Source organism: Epinephelus lanceolatus, chromosome 3 (assembly GCF_041903045.1).
Source record: "Epinephelus lanceolatus isolate andai-2023 chromosome 3, ASM4190304v1, whole genome shotgun sequence".
In the NCBI taxonomy this organism is placed as follows: domain Eukaryota; kingdom Metazoa; phylum Chordata; class Actinopteri; order Perciformes; family Serranidae; genus Epinephelus; species Epinephelus lanceolatus.
The window spans coordinates 9,489,138-9,511,118 of record NC_135736.1 but is presented as its reverse complement, the minus strand read 5'-3'; the positions used below and the strand labels follow the sequence as shown (position 1 = coordinate 9,511,118).

Genomic DNA, 21,981 nt, shown 5'->3' with positions numbered 1-21,981 from the left:
TGAAATATTTTTGCGACGTGTTATGTGTGCTATCCACCACTGGGAGACTTAAAAAGCAGCCAGCTGCAGTTAGCAGCTAACTCAAAGAAGATGAACAACAGGCGAAAATGTCGAAAACAGGGAAAACTGAGGTCCGGAAGCTCCTTACTCTCAGAGCAGAGGATGACAACAGGGCTGGTAAACAATTATTATTGCCATGTTAGTTTTTATAAAGTGCAGCAAACACCAATGTCATATGTCACACTAGAGGCTAATGCTGTTGTGTTAAATGTCATGCCCGTAATGCCTCTTTTGCTACAGGATGAAGGCATGCTATCTATAATCACACACTGGAGTGCTACGATGCTGCCATTGTTTGGTTCTGTGTAAAAATGCAAAAGGCGGCTTAAAGAAGGGACTTCATAGTGGCCCTATAGCGCGATCTGTGTGAAAAAGGCTACTGACTGCTGTGCGTGTGTAATCAGCCCCCCACCCCCCAGTGAAACTCTAACTGTGGGAGCAGAGAGGGTGGGAGTAGAACACGCACACTGCAGGAGCGGGTGGGAAGAAAACAGTCCTGCACAGGGCTCTACTCTGGTGCATATCCAGCATCTGTGTTTTCTAACTATTTTTCTCTTTACTTATTGGAAGTATTTTGTGAGCTGCAGGAGCAGCTTGTTAACTGTATGATCAGTGACTGCTTGCAGCAGGAAACACAACAACATTTGGATGTGTGGGACCAAATATTTGGGTGGAAATCAGATGAAAATGTGGGCATTTCTTTTATGAAACTGTTGGGAAAAAAGCACGAGTCTTGTGTTTTCCAAATTCTTTATCTGCATAAGGATTTTTTTTTTGTTGTTGTGACTGACAATTATTTGTGTGTTACTGTGTGTTATTCGAGTGTTAATTGAATAATTCAATCATTTGCTAATTTCATTGACTGAGCAGTTGTTCTAAATAGACATCTCAGATGGTGTGGAACTACAGGTTTATATAAAATACTGGCATAGACTGGATTTTTACAATAATGCTGACAGTTTTGCTCAGCATTATGGATGCTTCTTTTTTCCTCTCTTTCCACTGCAGCAAAGCTGGCTGAATTGTAATGCATTAACAAAGCAAATGGCCACTGTAGAGGATCAAGAGGGATTTCTTTTATTTCTTTCCTTTTTCAAAGAGACATAAGAGCTATGGTGTACTGTATGTGTAAGCTTAAGAGTAAAGAGTGAGACAGATATGTGAAACCTTTCTCAATTTCTTGTCAGAAAAAGAATGAAAAAGAATGGAGACATCTTTATAGACAGCATAAGAGAGGGTTAGGAGAGGAGCCTTGGAGAGGGATTTAGAGAGATGAAGGATCACTAGGAAATAAAGCAAGTAACTGACTTTGGTGTGTGTGTGTGTGTGTGTGTGTGTGTGTGTGTGTGTGGGTGCGTGCGTGCGTGCGTACGTGCGTGCACATGCATTGTGCATAGTCGCTGCTCTGTCGAGACCTATCTGCTCGTATACCTTTCTTCGAGAACTGACAGGTGGGAAGTAAAAAGTAGTAATAGAAGAGAGGATGTTTGTGTTTGTGTGCGCACGCGTGTGTGTGAGTGTGTGTGCACGTGTGTCTGTATGCTTGCATGTCTGACTTCAGTAAGTGAGACAGTAAAAGGAAACAAGAATAGCATATGTGCAATTATGTATGTTGTGGACTCATACTTTAGACCACGTTTGTTTTGTATGCATGTGAGGTGACTAGAAATTCCACTTCCTGCATCGTGATTGTGTCTGTGTGTGTGTGTGTGTGTGTGTGTGTCTGTGTGTCTGTGGGTGGATGGATGGATGGATGCGTGCGTATGGAGGTGAGAATGCCTGAGTGAGAGAGAAAGGAAAGTACAGACATCTCTCTCTCTCAGCTTCAGCTCTCTTCTGAGAATCCCAATACACAAATGTGGCTGTGAATCAGAATCACACTATATATTGCAGTGAATTAATGAATATAGTTGATGGGATTTCTGGCATGTTTCTCAAAACACATAAGTGAAATATCCCCTGCTGAACATAAAAGAGTCAATTTTAAAACTTATGAAGATGGATTTTGCACTTCTAACTGCACTGAGGATCCGCTCCAGTACTGATATGGCCTTGCATAAAGATCTAAAAGATCATTTTACTGAAAAAATTAAAAATTTAAAAAGCCTCTGTGAACACAGAGGCAAGAGTTAATTATTCAGCCCTGTGGAAATAAATAATATGATAGTCATGTAGAATAGAGACAGTGGTGGTTGAACTTAACAGTAAATGCTTTTTTTGTAGTTTTTTCCTTTATTGAGGAACTTATATTTCAAACAGTCCAATACCAATGCAACCAACTTTGATCATGAAAGCACAACTCTGTTTAAAGGATTTACAACAATAATAAATAACTTCAGTACAGGCAGAACAGCTACTCTTTTTCACCTGATATCTAATCTGCAGTTTTTTATTATCTGGGCATTGACAAAAACTCCCGCTATCACTGAGACTGAGAAATTGAGCTAAACCATGGCACAATCAAGCTGCAAATGTCACTGTAGAGTCTTGTATTGTTCCAACAACAAGCCGATGCAGGCTTATTTGAGTTTCCACAACTTTCCATTGGATGATGGATTCCAGACTTGCTGGGTTACAGCAATCACAAGAGACAAGGGTGCCACATTCAAAATTCTTCATGAGAGCACCTATGTCCGAGTCTTCATTTTAAAAAGGATGACATCTATTAACCCATAAGGCTTTAGACATCTTAAAAATGTGGCTGTTTTTTGAGGCTTGTTTTGAACAACTGGGGAAGAAGCCAAAAACAGCAATCAGTGTATTAGATCAGTGACTTGGATTTCTTGGATGTCAGGAGGATGTTAGCTCACAGGCTGTTCTCATGTACTGTTTATACGTATACCTTGGAAAACGAATGCACTACAACTTGTATAAGCAACGTAATCATAAGCCAGTAATTTGTGTTAAACCCAAGTAATTTGCAAGACTGCGATCAATGACCAATGCTTTAACGGGAGTAAAGAAGGAAACAGTATTAAGACCGAAAGTCCACATAAGCAGGCAGGTTGGGGTGGTGGATGGTTCAAACAACACAAGACTTTCCCCCAGGAGTCCTGTGTTTGGCTCCCTCGTGAGAGTCAATATGATAGGCTACTAAACTCAAAAAGGAAACTTTTTGTAATACATAATAATGAAAACTTGACTGTGTGCTAACTTAGTTTTAGAACACTTGTACTTGCATGCAACACTAGCATGCACAAATACTGCAATAGCCTGACAGAAATGTGTTGGAGATTCTGTTGACATCAGTTATTGTAGTCTTTGGTAGGTTGTGTAGAAGCATGGTCAAAATCATTTTTAGCCTCTACTATCTTTAGCCCCTTTTACACTACCAGATTTTCCGTGAATGTTGGGCCATTTTGCCGGCAAGCTGCGAGCGTTTAGACACACAGAGCCGGATTGGCGAGTTGATCCGAGGTGCCCAATTTTCCGCCTCATAGAGTAGACATATTGGCGGAACCCTTTTAGTTTTAACAGACCGAGGCGGCTTTCCGCAACAGGAGGGGTTGTTGATGACTTGTGGGAGGAGCTGTCGATGACGCCGCATGTGTGAGCCACTGGTGGTGGATAAACAGGAAACAGCTGATAGCAGGAATTAGCGAGCAGCTAGTAGCAAGAGGGAAACACAAACCTGACAGACACTGTAAAGATGAGCAACTGAGGAGACAAGGAATTGCGCGCCCTCCTTGCCCTCACAAACAAAGAGGCCATTAACTGTCAGATGACGGGGACGGTGAAGAACGGCCCAACTTATGAGAATCGCCGAAGGACTGACCAGCCGCGGCTTCCCTCCCACGTCACTGTTTACGTCACATGCTGAGCTACACGTTTTGTTACTTGCTCACGCCCCCCATTGCCCCAAAAAAGGTGCATTCTGTATAAACAAAAGTAGGTAGGCGGCATTTTGCCGCACTCCCAGATTTTGTTTTTATACTGCCAATGCTGAAGAAGACTGATTGGGCTTTCCTGCAAATTTGCACAATTCCTGTTTAAAAAGGGCTTATGTTTTTACAGACCGAGAAGAAGATAAAAGTAAGTCTCCACTGCCTTTGCCTACTTCCACTCTCGGAACACACAGCATGGAAAGCCCCTGTTTATAGCCAACAGTAGAGATATGACAGGAAATGTGAGGATAAAGTGACTGGAAATGACAAAAGTCCAACATAAGTCCGTGGCCAAATGCACACAGAGTATATTGCATTTTTGCCTTTATAGATAGGACAGTTAAGTGTGAAGGGAGGAGAGAGAGAGGGGTAATGACATGCAGCAAAGGGCCACAGGCTGGAGTCGAAACCCGGGCCGCTGCGGCAACGGCCTTGTACATGTGGCGCCTGCTCTACCACTAAGCCACCGACGCCCCTAGTATATTGCATTTTAGGCCACTAAGATGCCCATGAAATCAACATTTTTTTCATGAGGCTATAATTAATATTTTCATATTAACAATGGACATGACTACTACAACATTACTTTTATAGCTGCTTAAAGATCTAGTGTTTAGGATTTAGGGGGATCTCTTGGCAGAAGTTGAAAATAATATCCATAACTATGTTTTAATTAGTGTATAATTTACTTGAAATCATTGTGTTTTCATTACCTTAAAATTAGCCGTTTATATCTACATACAGAGTGGGTCCTTTTCATGGATGTATAAGAGACCTGGATACAGGATTGAAGGCGCATCCCGTTCATTCCTATGGAAGTTGCTCAGTAGCGCATGAAACCAAAAAGCATGTCCGCACTATGATGTCACCCAGACGATCGCCACTGCTTCAGCATCATCAAGCCCATAGAGCAGGCATACTGGAGACTTCCCTCTGGTCAAACTGGCTACTTCCAATTAAGTGCTCCTCTAACTTGAATGGGGATACAATGATTTGATTTTGTGGCTCTTCTAGACTAGAATTGATTGATTGATTGACAAAAAGTTAGTGAAAACAAGTCATTTTGTGGGGGTTGTGGCGCTCAAAAAAATTATCCACTAATTTACAGACAACTCTATACCAATGTAAGTCTACAGGTACAAGTCTTTTGGGGCCTAATGGCATCATGTGACTTACTCGGGCGTTGTAATTCCACTGTTTGACCACTATGAATATTGGCCTCAAAGTCAGGAGCACTGGAGGCCTGGTCCTCTTCTATGGAGTTCACCGTATTGTTTCTACAGTAGTCCATCACGGACAAATCAAACACAGCAGCTCTATAGGCACATTAGTGTTTTGTGTTTGCCGCTGTAGTTCGTCTACAGGCTTGCCTCATGGGAGAAATTTCAGTTGATTGCAATCTCACCTAAACCTTACCACTAAATGCCTCTAAATCCTACAATCCAGACTTTAAAGAGCAAGACAGTCCCTCAAAAGTTGGTGGAACCCAAAACAGGGCTAAAAGGTAAGTGAATACTGACCATTGGATGAATATTGAACTTACATTCATCAGCTTCAAATGAATGCTAATGTTCTATATCTGCTGGTGGTGTAAATAGGCAACTGTTCACTAACCAGTATGACCACTCAGACAGACCAAGGTTCAAATCATATTTTGCCAGCTATTCCCAGTGTTATTATCAAGAGACAATCTTTCACTGACATTAAAACAGGAATTTCACAGGGTTTCACAGGTTCTTCACTTTACAGTACATCGAAGTGCACACCTTTCATTGAAATACAAACACCTGCATATATCAAAAAGTGTTGGTGTTAGGCCATTTAAACATTCATCAGTTATTTTAGCAGCCTAAAATAGTGAAGTTGTCGGTGATAAGAATCTGGGCTGATACACAAGGGTAAGTTCAAGACACTACATATCCCACCTGACCCAGTATTCCCCATAGGGATTGTTGGAGTCTATTCAGTCATTCTATCCTGCCAGTGCTGAAAATAAATCCCAAAGGGAAGCTCCACATAAACATTCACAGTGGTCACAGCCACAGCAGATTTGTTCTGTGTCTCAGTGCAGATTGTTTCTGATGTGTCCACTGGGAGAAAAAAAAAACACATGACAAAATAATAACCAAAAAATGTTCTCCAAAAACATAAAGGTAAAACAGTGAGTACATATGTGACGTTGCCAACTAGAAAACTATACTGTATGTGTCCTCTGAGGCAAATCCACAGTGTATAGATCAGAATATAAATCAGAAAAAGAATCAGAGCACTGTTCTGCTCCACCAGGCTGTGGGAACAGCACCCTTAGGTTCAGTTACTATCAACTCAATAGTAATGTCATTTTTCCTGTGCATTTTTGCTGTATTATTGAGTTGGTGAGTGCCTGCTTACAGGAAAAAATAGTCTAAGTGTGTCAACTCTGTTGCACCTTTAACCCATTTGACCTCACTTATCTAGTCAGAAAGGTTGTAAAAATGAAGTAAAAAAAAACAAAGTTAAAAATAAACTATATAATACAATATATTTAAGCCACAATGTAATGAATGTGTTTTGTGAATGTGTTTGAATTTTAGGCTGCTGCCGCTGTGGTCACAACTGCCATGACAATCTATAGGGCTGAAAAATGAGCCAACACAAAAACTGCAGTTCTTTAAATGACCACTTGAGGCTGGCTCCAGAAGCTAGTCAATCCCCACTGACCCGCATGTTAAAATGCCCAACTTCACAGCAGAAATAAACATGTTAACAGCCTGGAACAAAAAACAGTTTTGGTCTCTATGGCTAATTTCAACATCCATGACAAATGTTCGGTGGATGAATTTTTTTATATCTCACATTTTATTAAGGCTCAAAGTTAGGCATAATGAAGGGTGGGCCACTTTGAGTGATAAGCTATCTGCTGATAATGCCCAAGGTTTCTCAGTCAGATCCAACACTTGCTCCGGGGGGGGGCCCGGGGGGGGGGCCCCATGACAGTCATCTTAAGTTCATCTTAACTTAAGTGGAAATGTTATTCCAGACCCAGTTTTTCTTCTGGTTGTCCTTAAAAGTTGTTGTGCCACAATTTGGGGTATTCAGACACCAACATTTTCAGCTCCTTCATCTTGTCCTCTTTCTGTTTCCACTATTTGATCGTCCAAAGCCAGCGGCAACTGCCAGAGGTTCAAGACCATGAAGTCTTTGCGGCAGAGCAAAATCTGTTTGTGTTCATGTGGGTGGCAACCACTTCATACCCCACAGCCTCGTTTGAAACCACTCTCCCGCTGCCACTGTTCCCCCATTGGAGGTAGAGAGTTACTGCACAGCAGTGTGATAGCCCCTTGAGCTGCATTCAAAGTCATCACTAAATCATTACACACATTTGAAACATTTACAGGCAGCACAGTGGTGCCACCACTGTCACCTAAACAAAATACCAGGTTTGAACCCACTTGCTGGCTTGGGCCTTTCAGTTTGGAGTTTGCATGTTCTCCCCATTTTAGCATAGGTTTTCTTCTTGTTCTCAGGCTTCCTCCCATAAATGTGAATGTGAGAATGAATGGTTGTCTGACTTTTGTGTCGGCCCTGGACAATGGATGGATGGATGGATTTAAAACATTTAGAGCCATGTAAAATCCCTGCATTACATGTAATTATAAACATGAAAAATAAAGAAAGTACCCCAGGCTAATAATACAAATAAGTTAGGGGGTTACAGAAATGCAGTTAACATCTTACTGTAGTAGCATGATATGCCTGTGCTTACAGTGTCAACAGGGGTATAAGCATAACAATAGTGATGTAAATATAACTATATAGGCCCACAGGGGCATGTAGGGACATTTGCACAAGAGGGTTGAGCTAGTTAGCAGTCAATATACAAAAACAAATGCAAAGTGGATGCAGCAGTACACGATGAAGTTCAGTTTAAATGGATAAGAAGGGAGAGACACACTTTAAAAATATATATTTTATGAAGTCATTGAATACTACAACAATTAGACATATTATGTTGCAGGACAATTAGCAGTATTTGTCAGCCCCCTGTACTGTAAATGTGTCATATCCCTGTTGCTTAGTTTCAGCTTGCAGCTGCTGTTCCTCTTTGTCACTGCAGTTTGTCTGAGTTGGCATATGCTATCACGATTTTGGAGTGTCATCCCTTGGACATAATACATTTTTTATCAGTTTGTTTGACTGATACTCCGGCAGTTAGAGCGCAAATGATTTGGCCTCTTTAGAGCTCTGTTACAGTAGTTGTTTCATGTTGCTTTGAAAAGACATCAAACTGCGGATTACTAGGTCTTTATCTCACTGACAAAACCAACTAATTGGCATTCGACCTAATATGGCCCACCTCTGTAGCAGTGTTTACAGTTGTGATTAAGCTATTACAGAGTCTAATTTGATGAACTGTTTACATGGGAAATGCATACAGGAAATATTGTAGACCAAATGTACATTAGTATAAAGGAGGGCCAGGCGCTGATGCTGCTTTACTCTGTTGATTCTATCACGAGGATAGGGGTCATGCAGGATTGATTTAACCTTGGTCCTCATCCTACTCTCACAAACTACCTCTAAACAATCTGGACTCAGGCCTACAACAGAGCTGGTGTTCTTGACCAGCTTATTGAGTCATTTACCTTTACCAACCTTGATGCTGCCTCTTTAGCACATCATAAAGAAGAGTGCATCTGCAACTGAGTGTCCTGTGTGAAGGTATTGTACACAGTGAAGGACATGAGCCTCCTGCCTACTCTGTACTTTTCTTTCTGTGCTGTTATATATTGCAGAGGATAATAAATTGGTGCAGTCCAATGTTCTGTACAGAGACACAGTGTAATGCAGTGTAACTGTTTGACAATAAACTATTTGTCAGCTATTCAGTTTACCATCACTCCAGACTAACTTTTTGACAGCATGTATGACAAACTTTTTCTCATGAGGGATCCGTTTGTTGCACTGTGATGTAAAGCACTTGACGAAGGGAATTCAAGTATATGGCAGCATGAGGGATACTACTTTTACTGCTACCTAGAAATGTGACTAATACTTTTCAAATTATAAAACCTAATTACAATTACTGAAATTTACATGGGCTTGTTACTTTTGTCCTGATCATAGCAGACAAATGCAGCCTATTCCCAGACTTTTTCAGGGTTGCGATCTAACAATACCTGATTTTATGGTGGAGCAATAAATGACATGAATCAATCAGTCAGCATTACGCTACATTTACGTGGATTTAGGTAGGCGGAAGACCGACAACAGCTTCTGGACAGCACGGGAAAAACAAACAGTCCGATGGATTGGTAGGACAGTAAAACAAAACGCGCAACAATATGTTGCTATGGTGATGTCGTATTGTTAGCAAAGAATGAAATAAAATGTATTTTTCAAAAATTATTTCATGTCAATTACTCTATAGACAAAGGGTAAAAAAGAGCATTTAAACTGTCTTGAGTTGCTTGATTTGAAGGCCTGTCAAGGCCATAATAAATAGGCCTATCAAAACATATCTAGTTTGTTTTATTGTTCCGCTTTTCATCATTGTGATAATGGGTAAAGTCATAGATGAAATTTGACAGTTGTCTGGTCCCACACTGTGCCACAGCAATACTTCCCCAATATGTGTGCACTAACAAAAGAATTGAACCAAACATTTAAAAGTAATGTAAATTTACTTTCTCAAGTCACCAACTATGGTAAAACTTTTTTTGGGTAGTCCACCTACAGATAGTTGATATTTGTAACATTTCAACTGCTAATTCGTTGAGATTCAACAATTTAAGCGATTATCTATAGAGTATGTGACAATTAATGAACACACCTACATATTTTCAGAATAATTTAGTTGAACTTGAACTATTTAGTTGAAGGAGCAGTTTAAGTTCAACTAAATCATTCTGAGCATATGTAGTAAATTGTCACAAAAACTCTAGGCATCTATTAAAGATGTAGGTAAACATCTAAAGACAAAGCAACAGCAGTTGAATTGCTGAATCTCAACTGTTGAAATATTACAAATACTCCATAAACTATCTGAGGGTGACTATAATTTATGGTGGAGCAACTTTTATTATCAGCTGACTTATGGTGAGGGGTGGGGTACACCCTGGACTGGTCGCAAGATTACCTGCATGTCTTTGGACTGTGGGAGGAACCCGGAGTACCCGGAGAAAATCCACGCTGACACAGGAAGAACATGCAAACTCCACTCAGATAGGCTACCCCACCCTGGGTTCAAACCAGGAACCCTCTTGCTGTGAAGCGACAGTGCTAATCACTGCACCACCATGCCGCCTAGTAACTAGCAATGTAATTCAGTTACTTTTAAGAGAAGTACCTAGTAACTATCACTAATGGCAAATTTTTAGTAACTTACACAAAACTGCTTATTACTGGTTTCATCCCTTATAAATCAGCCTTACCCTAACAACTGTCTTAAATCCATTTCTCACTGCTTCTGTAACCTTTTCATTTTCTTTTTTCCTTGGGAAATTTGGCCTGAAGACTTCAACTGGGGACTTTGCCCCACCCTGAGTTATATCCCTCTGATCTCCATCAATACCTGACCTCATGATCTCCATACCCCAGGCCTTTTTTTTTTAACTTCTATACTCTTTAGTAAAACTGATAATAGGCTCTTTGTATCCTCTTTGGTGACACAGCCATACCAGGCAGTTAGACAGAAATGGTTAGGACAGAATCACTAAGGCCCCAGTCACAATGAGACGTGTTGTAACAGACGTGGCTGCTATAAAAATGTCTTAGCAAGGCGTCAGGCATTGCGCGAAACAGTGTGGTGTGCCTGAGGAGCAAGGCTGTGTGCACAACCGGGCAATCAAATGTGATCAGTGGAAAAACCCACCCCTACATGTTGTCTTTCTCCCAAAGACAGTTACCTATTTGAAACTATCATGACATGAGATATGAATTCCCCCTTCCTCAAAACATACTCTGTTACTCTCTCACAGCTAAATAGTTAACTAGCTAGCTAGCCTATTTATCAGCATATTAAACACCATTATACTCCCCAGAGAGATTTACCTTTGTGCATGCATCTTCTTGCATGCAATCGCCCATCAGTGTTTGAATTATACTGTAAGGTGACCATCGTCATTTAATACAGCCAATATCCATGTTTCATCTGCAGTTGATTGCCCCACTGTTCCTACTACATCTACCAGCATCAATACAGTAGCAATGCCCACCTCTTGTGACACTGAAGAGTAATGCGACTCTGCATCTTGTGTTGAAAAGTTGAAAATATTTTAACTTATAGGCGCTTCTACAAATGCTAGAGTAATGTGACATGCTGCACAAGGAATGAGGAGGCCAGGCAGGATGCAGGCTAGGTGTTTTTTTTCGGCTACATGTTTTACTGGCAACATGTTTCTAGCGATGGAATTCTGTGTGATTAGGCCCTTATTCTGTGTAACCAACTGTTATGTCTCCTCCTTTGGTACAACAGAATATTCATAGACTTCTACTTATCTCGGAGTGTGGTTAACAGGAATTCGAAGGTCACCACAGCCATCACAGTTCCAAGTTAAAGGCATGCAGAGACACTGTTTTGATCACATTTTGCTCATGGTTGGTGGGGTTGCCAAAGCTGAAAGAGTGCACATCCCTGGGGCTCACCACTGATGATTGTCAAGGTATTTGATCTGGCTTTTCCTAGCCTCATTTGCTCTCTCCTGCCGATCAGAAAGCTGCTGATCCCATGACAGGTGGAGGCAGACACGGTGAGTTGGGAGAGCTCAGCGTAAAGCAGTTCATGGATCAAAGTGGTGAACACTGAGCTCAAGTCCACCATCAGGCAGGATCATTCCATATATCCTCAGGCTTGTACATGTATCTTCTGGTCTGGGTAGGAGGTGACTTTCAGAGGATCCAGTGGGTGGCCTGTGATGCGATTCAGGTGAGTCTGCACAAGACTGTCAAAGGGCTTTTTGACCACTAAGGTCAGGCTTGTAGTCATTAAGGCCTTTGATGCAGAGTCTTCCATGGATAGGACTGCTACGGCTGAGAGCAGCTAATTAGAGGTTCCATCATTAGTGTTAGTGCTCTAACAACCAAATGCGCCACAAGTACACTACAATTAGTGTTGTGTCACTAGACAGCCCCTCCGATCTTTCGTGTGTGCCTGCACCAAAATAGAAATCAATAAACAATTTGCAGTGCTCATTTAAACTGTCGACTGTGTGCAAAACATGAGAAACCCAAAGAATTTTCAAGGTGAATAAAGGAGCAGTGCAATATAGATTGTTATAAATGTAGGTGAGTGAACTTTTTAAGATTTGGTTGAGTTTAAACTGAGCTGGGGCTCTGTAATAAATTCTGGATGAAGTCAATTGTAAAATAACACTCACTGGAATCTAAATTAAAGGGATTAAACATCTTTCACACATGCCACTTCACACTATTTCCCACTGTTAGCCCACTATTTCCATCCCACTGATTAGTTATTATTAGTTTCTCTTGACCGCACCTCCAACATTGACAGAATTCAGTTGAAAACTTTAAAGATTTTAAAAAATATTCTTGGGAATTGGACTGGGGGACAAATGATTAGTATTCTCCAAGATTGCGCACTCTCCAGACTTCATATCCTGATGCTAATTCAATTAAATTTGCTGGAAAGCTATTTTAAGTGGGGGACCTAGCAACTTCCACCTTCTGTGATGTTTACCCATGTGAATACTCCTCAACTCACCCAAACAAATAATCACTTAAATCATATGAATGACATAATGACATAATGACAGGATAAGACATTCTACATTCTTATTTTTGTCAAGAAATTCCAGTGTAGACCAAAACCAAATGGTTGAATTGAGTGATATATAATTTGCTTTGAGTCAATCCCACATACACCATCCTGCTGATGTCAATACTCACTAAAAACACCAAATGTCAATCAATCAATCAATCAATCAATCAATCAATAGGGCGGCAGTAGGACTTGGGTTGGGAACCGGAGGGTCGCCTCTTCAAGTTCCCGTCCGGACCAAAAATATGGAGCTTGGACTGGTAGCTGGAGAGGTGCCAGTTCACCTCCTAGGCACTGCTGAGGTGCCCTCGAGCAAGGCACCGAACCCCCCAACCACTCGGAGCACCTGTCATGGGCAGGCCCACTCTGACATCTCTCCACTTAGTGCATGTATAGGTCCTGTTTGTGTATGTGTGTGTTCGGACCTGTGTGTAATTGACAACAGAGTGAAAAAATTGAATTTCCCCTCAGGGATTAATAAAGTATTTTAAAAAAAAATTAAAATTAAATAAAGCCATTATTATTTGTCATATGAAATTGTACAAGGTGTAACTACAGCAAAATGTGATCCTGTCAGCATTCACTGCTTTATAAATGTCCATGTTTTCTGGATGGCTCTGGAAATCAATGGATTCTGGTTGTGAAACGATTTGTCTGTCCACACATCCTGACCTAAACAGCCATATGGCTGCTCCACCCAAACACAGGCAGTGACACTGCTCTGCAGCCAGCTCTGCACAGTGTATAGCAGTGATCCACAGCAGGAGCAGGACAGCGCCTCACATTCCCCGTGTCACACCAGTCCTTATTCTCCACAACACACACACCTCATTTCCTTCTCTTGCCTGAATCCGCTGGTCTGTCAGATTGGCATATAGAAAAAGAGTCATCTGGTTGAGTGGCACTGTCTAGGATTTAGCCAAGTTATGGTGAATCAAAGGACATTACAGTTCATGTCCCGTAGGAAAATGATGCAAGTTTATTCCAGTCCAGTTTATTCCCCAATGTCTGTGCAACAGGATTTTAGTTCAGCTGGTGCCCATTTCTCTTCCATTGTCTTTCCTCAGTATTTACTGATACATTTAAAAAACCTAAACTTGGCTAGCTAGAAGTCAACAGAAAGAGATTTTACAGACTGGTGAGTTGATTTCCGCATCCCAGTGAGTAACTTGCAATCACACACCACAACTGTCCAAAGCCAACCACAAGTTGACAGAGAGGCAACTGAAAGGTTCCATGCTCAGATCATACATGTTTTGATCTGCAGCTGAATGTAGTTAGGTACAATTACAGTGCCAAGCTGTTCAGGAAATTACACAGCCTTTTGTATTGTAGAAAATATGCATTTGTGACCATCTGTGTTGTCAGGTCATGAGCCCTGAATGTTTTGAATGCAGCCCAGAATATAAGTTTTAATGTAAGCCTGTGAAGCTTGAAAAACAATACATGCTTTTTTTAATGTATTTATTTATTTAACCCATATTTAACCAGGTAACTTCCACTGAGACCAATGATTTCTATTACAAGGGAGACCTTGCCAAGACAGCCGCATAAAAAGTTAAAAACAATAACCACAAAAAACACAGAGGATATAAATTAACATCTCAAGATATTAAAATACCTATTCACAGTGACAGGTACAGACTGGTTCATTCACCCTTGTGCTTATGAGAGCTTTGAAATCAGGCAGAGAGACCAATTCTCTTAGTTTCTTTGACATTATGAAGGCTATTCCAAGTGAGGGGAGCAAAGCAAATAAAAGCTTTCATTTTCAGCTAAGTCTGTGCACTTGGAACAGACAACAAGACCACATCTTGAGATCACAGAATATATACAGTCAGATCTCTGTGCAATCAAAGTGCAAATGTATGAAGGAGTTTACCCAGCATAGCTTTATAAATGAATAAGTACGAATGACTCGGCTGAGCTGACCATGGCCAAGCAGCCTTGGAGTAAAACGTACAATGATGAGTGAAGGCTTCACAGTTTGTAGCAAATCTCAGTGCACTATGATTATAATTTGCGGTATCTAATATGTGAAAAAATGTGCAATGCATTCATGTACAGCAGATCACAGTAATCAAGAACAGGTAAAATGGTAGCAGAGACCAGTCTTCTTTTGGCCTCAAAGGAGAAACAGGATTTGTTTCTGAAATAAAACCCTGATTACAGCCTCAGCTTTTTAAGAAGATTATCAACCTGAGGTTTAAAAGAAAAGCTGTCATCAAGCCAAATACAGAGATATTTGTAACTGGAGACAACTGCTAAAACTCCTTTACCTGGGCAGTAATAATATCCAAGTGTTCACGGTGTGTGTGAATGTGCAGTCCTCATAACAAATAAGCCTTTCAAAATAAATGCATAAATAAAATGGGATTTTTCCAACAGAGAAGGAAGGGTAAGTATTTGACCACCAAATACTAATGAGTTCAATGTTAAGTCAGAGTGGACATTTGTGCCAAATTTGAAGAAATGTCCTTGTGGTGTTCTTGACATATCGCATTGATGAGAATGGGACGGACAGACAGACAGAACATAAAATATAACTATATAATATAAATAAAAAATAATTTCTGTCCATTCCGACAGTCACTATGTCACATTACGCGATTGTGGCGTCATAAAATCGTGCCATGACTTGGCTGACAGACATGACACGCTACATGATCGTCCACACCAATCATCCCTGGTCGTCTTTCAACACTCATTGTCGTTCACGATCCATGCTGCGTTGGGCTCGAATCGGGCTGATATCGTATAGTGTGTACCAGGCATTACAGTCACAACAAAGAGAGAGAGAGAGACAGAAGGACAGACAGACAGCAGCACATGATGGAGAAGTGAACAGTGGATGCACTGCATGAACTGTATCTTAAAAAATGAATTGTGTGTATGTATGTGTAAGAAACCCTTTTTAATATTCCAACAACATAACTACAATTAAATGTTTTTCCAACTCTTGTCAATAAATGTTTCATCAGTTGTGAAGTATTCTGTTTCTACTCAATACTAACAACTTTTAATATTTTTAAACATGAGAATTCATAATCTGGAAAGTTGACAACATTTCTGAGGTATACATTTCAATTTGTCAATGGTTATGACATGTAGGTCTATTCTGAATATAAATAAGGTGCCAAAGTTGTTTTTTTTTAAATGGATCAAAATAGATAGGCATGAAAGTAGGATCCCCTGTACCCTCCTAGGTCTGGGCTGAGCTCCCAGTGTCTTTAAATCCTAGATCACCCCTGTTTGTGAACTGTTTTCAAAGACCTACACCTTCAGTCAGAACAAATTATCTTATGGCTGGGTGCCACAGATTGTTGATCATGTGATTCAGTGACAATAAGATAAATATAGAATAAAAGCAACCTTATTCTTTAAGTTGAAAGCATAAATGTATTTGCATAAAGGTTGGCTCCATGGAAACTGGATGGCAACATAAAATGTCTCATTGCTAAATGACTAGTGCTGCTATTGGCCAAATATGGAAGTTGTTTTCTTTGTATCAGCAGTTCAAAATAAGGGTACTGAAAACTAGAAAGTGTAAGATGTTACAGGTGTGTCTGAGCTGCTGTGATTTGTATTCTTGATACCCTGTCAATGGATGGATGAACAGTCATCCACAGGTTCATTATCCCAGACCTGTGCCTACAAAGAGCCTGCGGAATGAGCACAAAATGCCTTCAGGATATCTGACAAATTTGATCTCTGATACTTCACTTGAATAACAGTTGCCAAATGCTATCAGATATGCAGATTGTCTTCATTTTGTCCACAGTTATCCTTGTAGACCATGTGGTGAAGCTGTGATCTTCTTTTGTGATGGCACAAACAGTAGATTAGGCCTTTAGGCTATAACGGATGTCAACCCAGGTTATGTTTCTCCAAAGAAGAACATCCTGCCTTTAGCTAGAACACACACACACGCGCACACACACACACACACACACACACACCAGTTCACTTTTCATTCAATATGCAAATTGAAACTGCAGCTCATTTGCTGATGAAAGAGGATTCATGCTCAATTATATCTTAATGGGTTGGATATAACAGTACGCTCAGGCCAACAGATTTATTTTAGATGATTTTTTTCATTAGGTCGAATCTGACTGAAATTTTTTCTAAATCAACTGAAGTAGGGGGAAAGTGAACTGAGCTGACCCAGGGAGCAAAGACACACACACACACACAAATACACACACATACATCTCTCTTTCTCCAAAACTTTCTCTCAATTGGAATTCACACGCATGCTAATGCACGCGCGCACACACCACGGGGCGAATCCCCGACTGATTTCGAGGGAAATAAAAGCGCGCGTAGGTCGAACGACAGAGGGCGTGGGTGCGCTTGGAGCGGACGCGTGCCGATGCCTTTGGAATGCTAAGCATATTGGCCCATAAACACACACACGCACAAGTTCCTCCTGGTGCAGCTGAGAGAATGAGAGATGCAAAGGGAAGTGAGAAACATAGGGGGAAAGTCGGGGAGACAGGACTGGGAGATGGGGGGCATACAAGAGAGATAAAGATACATGACCTCTCTCTGCAGTTGGTCAGTCTCTGTTTGCTCTCTGTCAGACATAAACTGTTCACTAATAGCCGGTACACTCTCTTGGTCAATAACATTATTTTAGGGAGGATCTCCCTACTTTCTAGCCAGGCCGGGTGGCGCAGACAGTTGAGTCCTGACTGGCTTGGAAATCAGAAATGCAGAGGGGGTTTAACAGAGCAGCAGCGTGGAAGCCCCGGTAGTGTTCAATAGCAGCAGACCGATGCTGCATTGCGCTCCTCACCGAGCAGGTCGGTCCGCCGAGAGACAACATCCTCACGGCAGTGTGTGTGCATGCTTGTGTGTGTGTGTATAAGGTGCAGGTTACTGCCAACAAAGAAACGCAGAGCATGTCTGAGTATCATAAGAAATAATAAGAATATAGAGTATGTATATGCTTTTATTTTTGTTGTTATTTATTTTGCCATTGCAATATTAGTTGTAATAGTGGGATATAAATGACCAGTGGATTATAGGCATTAGGCTAGACAGTGTACTTTGTGTTCCACTAGCCTACAGTATAAATTACTGCAGGCCTTGAGCATCACTGTAATTTCCCATCAGAGTATGTGACCATTTCTGTCTCCTGCAGAAAAGAATGAATGAAGCCTTCTACACTTGCCCCAGCAAAAAAAAAAAAAAAAAAAGCTGCACCAGCAGAAATGTGACTGAGCACTGAGCTGACTTGTATTAAAGCCAGATCACTCTCTTTTCTTCCCCGTCTCTCTTTGTCCTTTGTATGAATGTGTGAATAAAGATATTTTCCCACCAGGAGCTGTCAGCAGCCGGGACACCAAGCCATTTAATCTTCCTATATGACAGGGGGAGGTGAGGTCTGTCCCCGGTAACCGACATACACACACGGCGACCCAACACCGCCTCTGCTGCCTCTCCCGTTACAGCTCAGCGATCGAGTTACGCGGCCGGGGAGAAAAAAATGTTGCAGTAGCGAGGAGAGAGAGAGAGAGAGAGAGAGAGAGAGGAGGCAGAGAGACTGCAGCATCGCTGGAGACCGGCAGCAGCAGCAGTCCCAAGCAGTGCAGGTGAGAGGGAAAAAAAGCCAGAGGAGGAGGAGGAGGAGGAGGAGGAGGCGCATGTGGAGGAGAGAGCGAGAGAGAGAGAGAGAGAGGAAGAGAGAGAGAATGCGGGACTCTTGGAAAAAGACGCATCTACACTCGGTCCATCACCGAGACATCCATCCCGAACACAGGCTGCATAGGATTACGCTAAACTGATGATGATGATGATGATGATGATGATGATGGTGATGTCGGAATCTCCATTTTTAGCCCATCAAGACAGGCTCTGATTTTTTAGTTTTATTGAGGGGAAAATATATATGAAGAGAAACTCGCTCTGAAAAGCACTCTTGTCTCCTCATAACTTACGTGAAGGAATCCGACGGCTTGGCACGTTGCTCCACTGCGGGAAAAAGAGGAAAAAACGCAGCTGGATCTGAAGGTAAGAAAAGATCCAGTAGCATCATCCCAAAGACTTTTTTTTAAAACTGATTTCCTCTTTTGGGGGGGATGAGTTAATTTTCCTCGGCGTCCGGAGAGCTGAGCAGTGTTGTGTTTTTTTTTTTTTCTTCCTTTTGTGCAGTGCTGCATTGCAGTTTCTAACTGTGAAAAACGCGAGAAAAGCCGCTGTCCCGAATGTGACTGGAATAAAAAGAACTTACAAATGGCATTATGAACTGATAAGCGTCCTCGGGTGACAGCGGGATAGCTCGCCGATTTACGGCAAAGAAAGAGTGAAGTGGATTAATCAAAGGCTGATGAATTAGTTGTTCCCTTTTTTACGCAGCAGGATGGATTTTTTGATATCTTCGTGGCATGAACAGCCCAGCAAGAAATTATTATTATAGAAGTTGAAAAAAGCACTGCAGAGTATTGGAGGGGAATAAAAGAAAAGGAGCCTGCACCGCTGAAGTGAACTACAGTGAGAGTGCGGAAGCTTTTCCCCGGACCTCAGGCGGCAGTCCGCAGAGAGCGATAGGGAGAAGGTAAGAAAGGATAAATCAAACACCCACGCTGTGAGCTACACCAGACCACAAAACACCAATAAAGAAAAGACAAACCGCAGCTCAGAGGCAGACAGCGGGAAGGAGAGAGGCGAGAGGAAGAGGGAGCCATGCAGAGGCTTGGTGCAGTGCACTCCTCCGCGGCGCAGGCTCTCAGCCTCGTGGTCTTAGTGCTGCAGCTGCTGACTCAGCTACCGGGTGCCGACTCAGCTCTCCGGTACCGGGTGGCGGAGGAGGGCCCACCTGACGTCAAGATAGGCAACGTGGCCGCAGACCTGGGCCTCACGGCAGGAACGGGCAGCGGGGATGTCACCTTCGCCCTGGAGAGCGGCTCAGAGTTCTTCAAGATTGACAATGTGACAGGTGAGCTGACAACAGGCCCGCGGCGCATCGACAGAGAGAAGCTCCCACAGTGCCAGATGATATTTGATGAGAATGAGTGTTTCTTGGACTTTGAGGTGTCAGTGATAGGGCCACTGCAGAGCTGGGTGGACCTGTTTGAAGGCCGGGTGGTCATAACAGACATCAATGACAACACACCTTCCTTCCCCTCACCTGTGCTCCAGCTCTCAGTTGAGGAGAATCGCCCAATAGGAACCCTTTACCTGCTGCCCACAGCGACAGACAGGGATTTTGGGCGGAACGGTATTGACCGCTATGAGCTGATCCAAGATGGTGCAGCTGGGTCAAGTGCAGCAAGACGCACAACAGGAGGGAACCCCATTGCTAGAGTGGATGGACTTGGGGACCGGAGGGGTAGAAGTGGAGATAATGGAGGAGGACCCAGGAGCACTGTGTTCGAACTACAAGTTGCAGATATACCAGATGGTGAAAAACAGCCACAGCTCATTGTGAAAGGCACATTGGATCGTGAGCAAAAAGACTCATATGAGCTTGTTCTCAGGGTTCGGGATGGAGGGAACCCACCACGTTCCTCCCAAGCCCTGCTTCGTGTTTCCATCACTGATGTGAATGACAACAGCCCACAGTTCGAGAGGTCCACATATGAGGCAGAAATGGCTGAAAATGCTCCTCCAGGTACACCTGTCCTCCAGGTCAGAGCGTCAGACCGTGACATTGGAGTCAACGGGCAGGTGGAGTATGTCTTTGGAGCGGCCACTGAATCTGTCAGGCGACTCCTGCGGCTGGACGAGGCGACTGGATGGCTCAGCGTCCTTCACAGGATTGACAGGGAAGATGTGGCTCAACTGAGGTTCACAGTAACGGCCAGAGACCGGGGTCAGCCACCCCGCACTGATCGCACCACTGTAATTTTGGCTGTCCGGGATGAAAACGACAACGTTCCAGTTGTAGAGATCCGAAAGATTGGAAGGATCCCTGTTCGAGATGGAGCAGCGTTAGTACCGGAGAATGTCCTGGTGGATACGCCAGTGGCTCTGGTACAGGTATCAGACCGAGACCAGGGAGAGAATGGGGCAGTGACGTGCACAGTTGTAGGAGATGTCCCATTCACACTGAAGCCAGCTGGCGAAACAGCACTCCCACCCCTACCTGCAGATGAAGCCTTTGACAGGTAAGCCAAACTAAAGGTAACCCATCACAGTAAGCTACAGAGATGCTCAGTCATTACTGCTTATAAATAAGCACTTCCTAAATTACTCTGAATAAGGACTACAATTAATAGTTAGTTTCTTGAAAACAGACTGCTAGATACTGATGAACCTGTATCTAATAATCAGCCCCTGTCATTTGGCTGGGATGATGCACTACTTTTCTTGAGGGAACACAAAATGGTTAACTAATGATGAGGTAATCATGAAGTAATGATGCATTTTAAATAGGAGCTCAGTATAATGCACCACTTTACCTAAGGGGGGGACAAAAACAACAATGCACATGATAAGCAAATATTATTTGGATATGTGCCATTAAGCACCAGATTCACAAACCCAAGGAACAATTCATTTTAAATGGGTTATTATTCATTAAGGAAATGGCCAAAATGTTTAGACACTGGTTCATTAACATGACATTTAGCAGTCTGTTCTTAAATTCTCTACTAGACTGTCCTTAATTCAGAGATATTCAGGACCTATACACTGATTTGAAGAGACTTCTTGACTCATTCCTAGGTAGCTTCCCAAGTTTGTATAATGTTTGTGAAGAGTTAGCAAATGTAAAAGTTAACATTATTCACAGACGAACCGTAAGTCTTTTTACCAGGGGCTGAGACTGTTTTTATACCGTATGTTCTCTGACCTTGACAACTTCACATTCATCATACAGTTGCTTTAAGTCTCACCCACTCTACTGCTCCAGGAGGAATTACTACAATTTCTATTTTCCCACAGAGAATTCAGAGAAGTGTGGAGTGTTGTTGCATGCAGATTTCATTTAAGCTTGGTTCAAGTGGTGCCACTCATTCACTAAGGCTACAGAGTAGTTAGAATACAGTCTGTAAACTTTGAGCAAATATTCATCTAAGTCAAGGGCTTTAGACTTTTTAATAATAATATTATTGCCGTGTAGGCTGCAAATGTCAGTACTCTTCAGTCAACTGTAAAGATACTTCCTAAAGCTATTGAATGGACAGAGTAAGGTAAAATAGTGAAGGCCATCTTAGGATATCAGTGTCACTGCTTATGACACCTGTGCAGTAAGGCTGGTTTGTTGTAAAGCGCTGTCCTTGACTAAAGGAATTTTAGTCAAAGTAATGATCATGAGAGCTCTTCAGCAAA

General features: G+C 42.1%; 1 protein-coding gene across 2 annotated transcripts in view; it reads left to right on the top strand.

Moving 5' to 3' along the window:
* Positions 1 to 18,262: 18,262 nt before the first annotated feature.
* Positions 18,263 to 21,981, top strand: part of pcdh7a (protocadherin 7a) — a 57,505-nt gene continuing 53,786 nt past the window's right edge. Inside the window, exons 1-2 of one of the 2 annotated variants that reach the window (XM_033624453.2) lie at positions 18,263 to 18,720; positions 18,862 to 20,816. In XM_033624453.2, coding sequence (XP_033480344.1) covers positions 19,393 to 20,816 — 1,424 coding nt within the window. In that variant the 5' untranslated portion in view covers positions 18,263 to 18,720; positions 18,862 to 19,392. Of the gene's footprint in view, positions 20,817 to 21,981 lie in introns of both variants that reach the window. The other variant, XM_033624452.2, reaches the window with a different exon arrangement.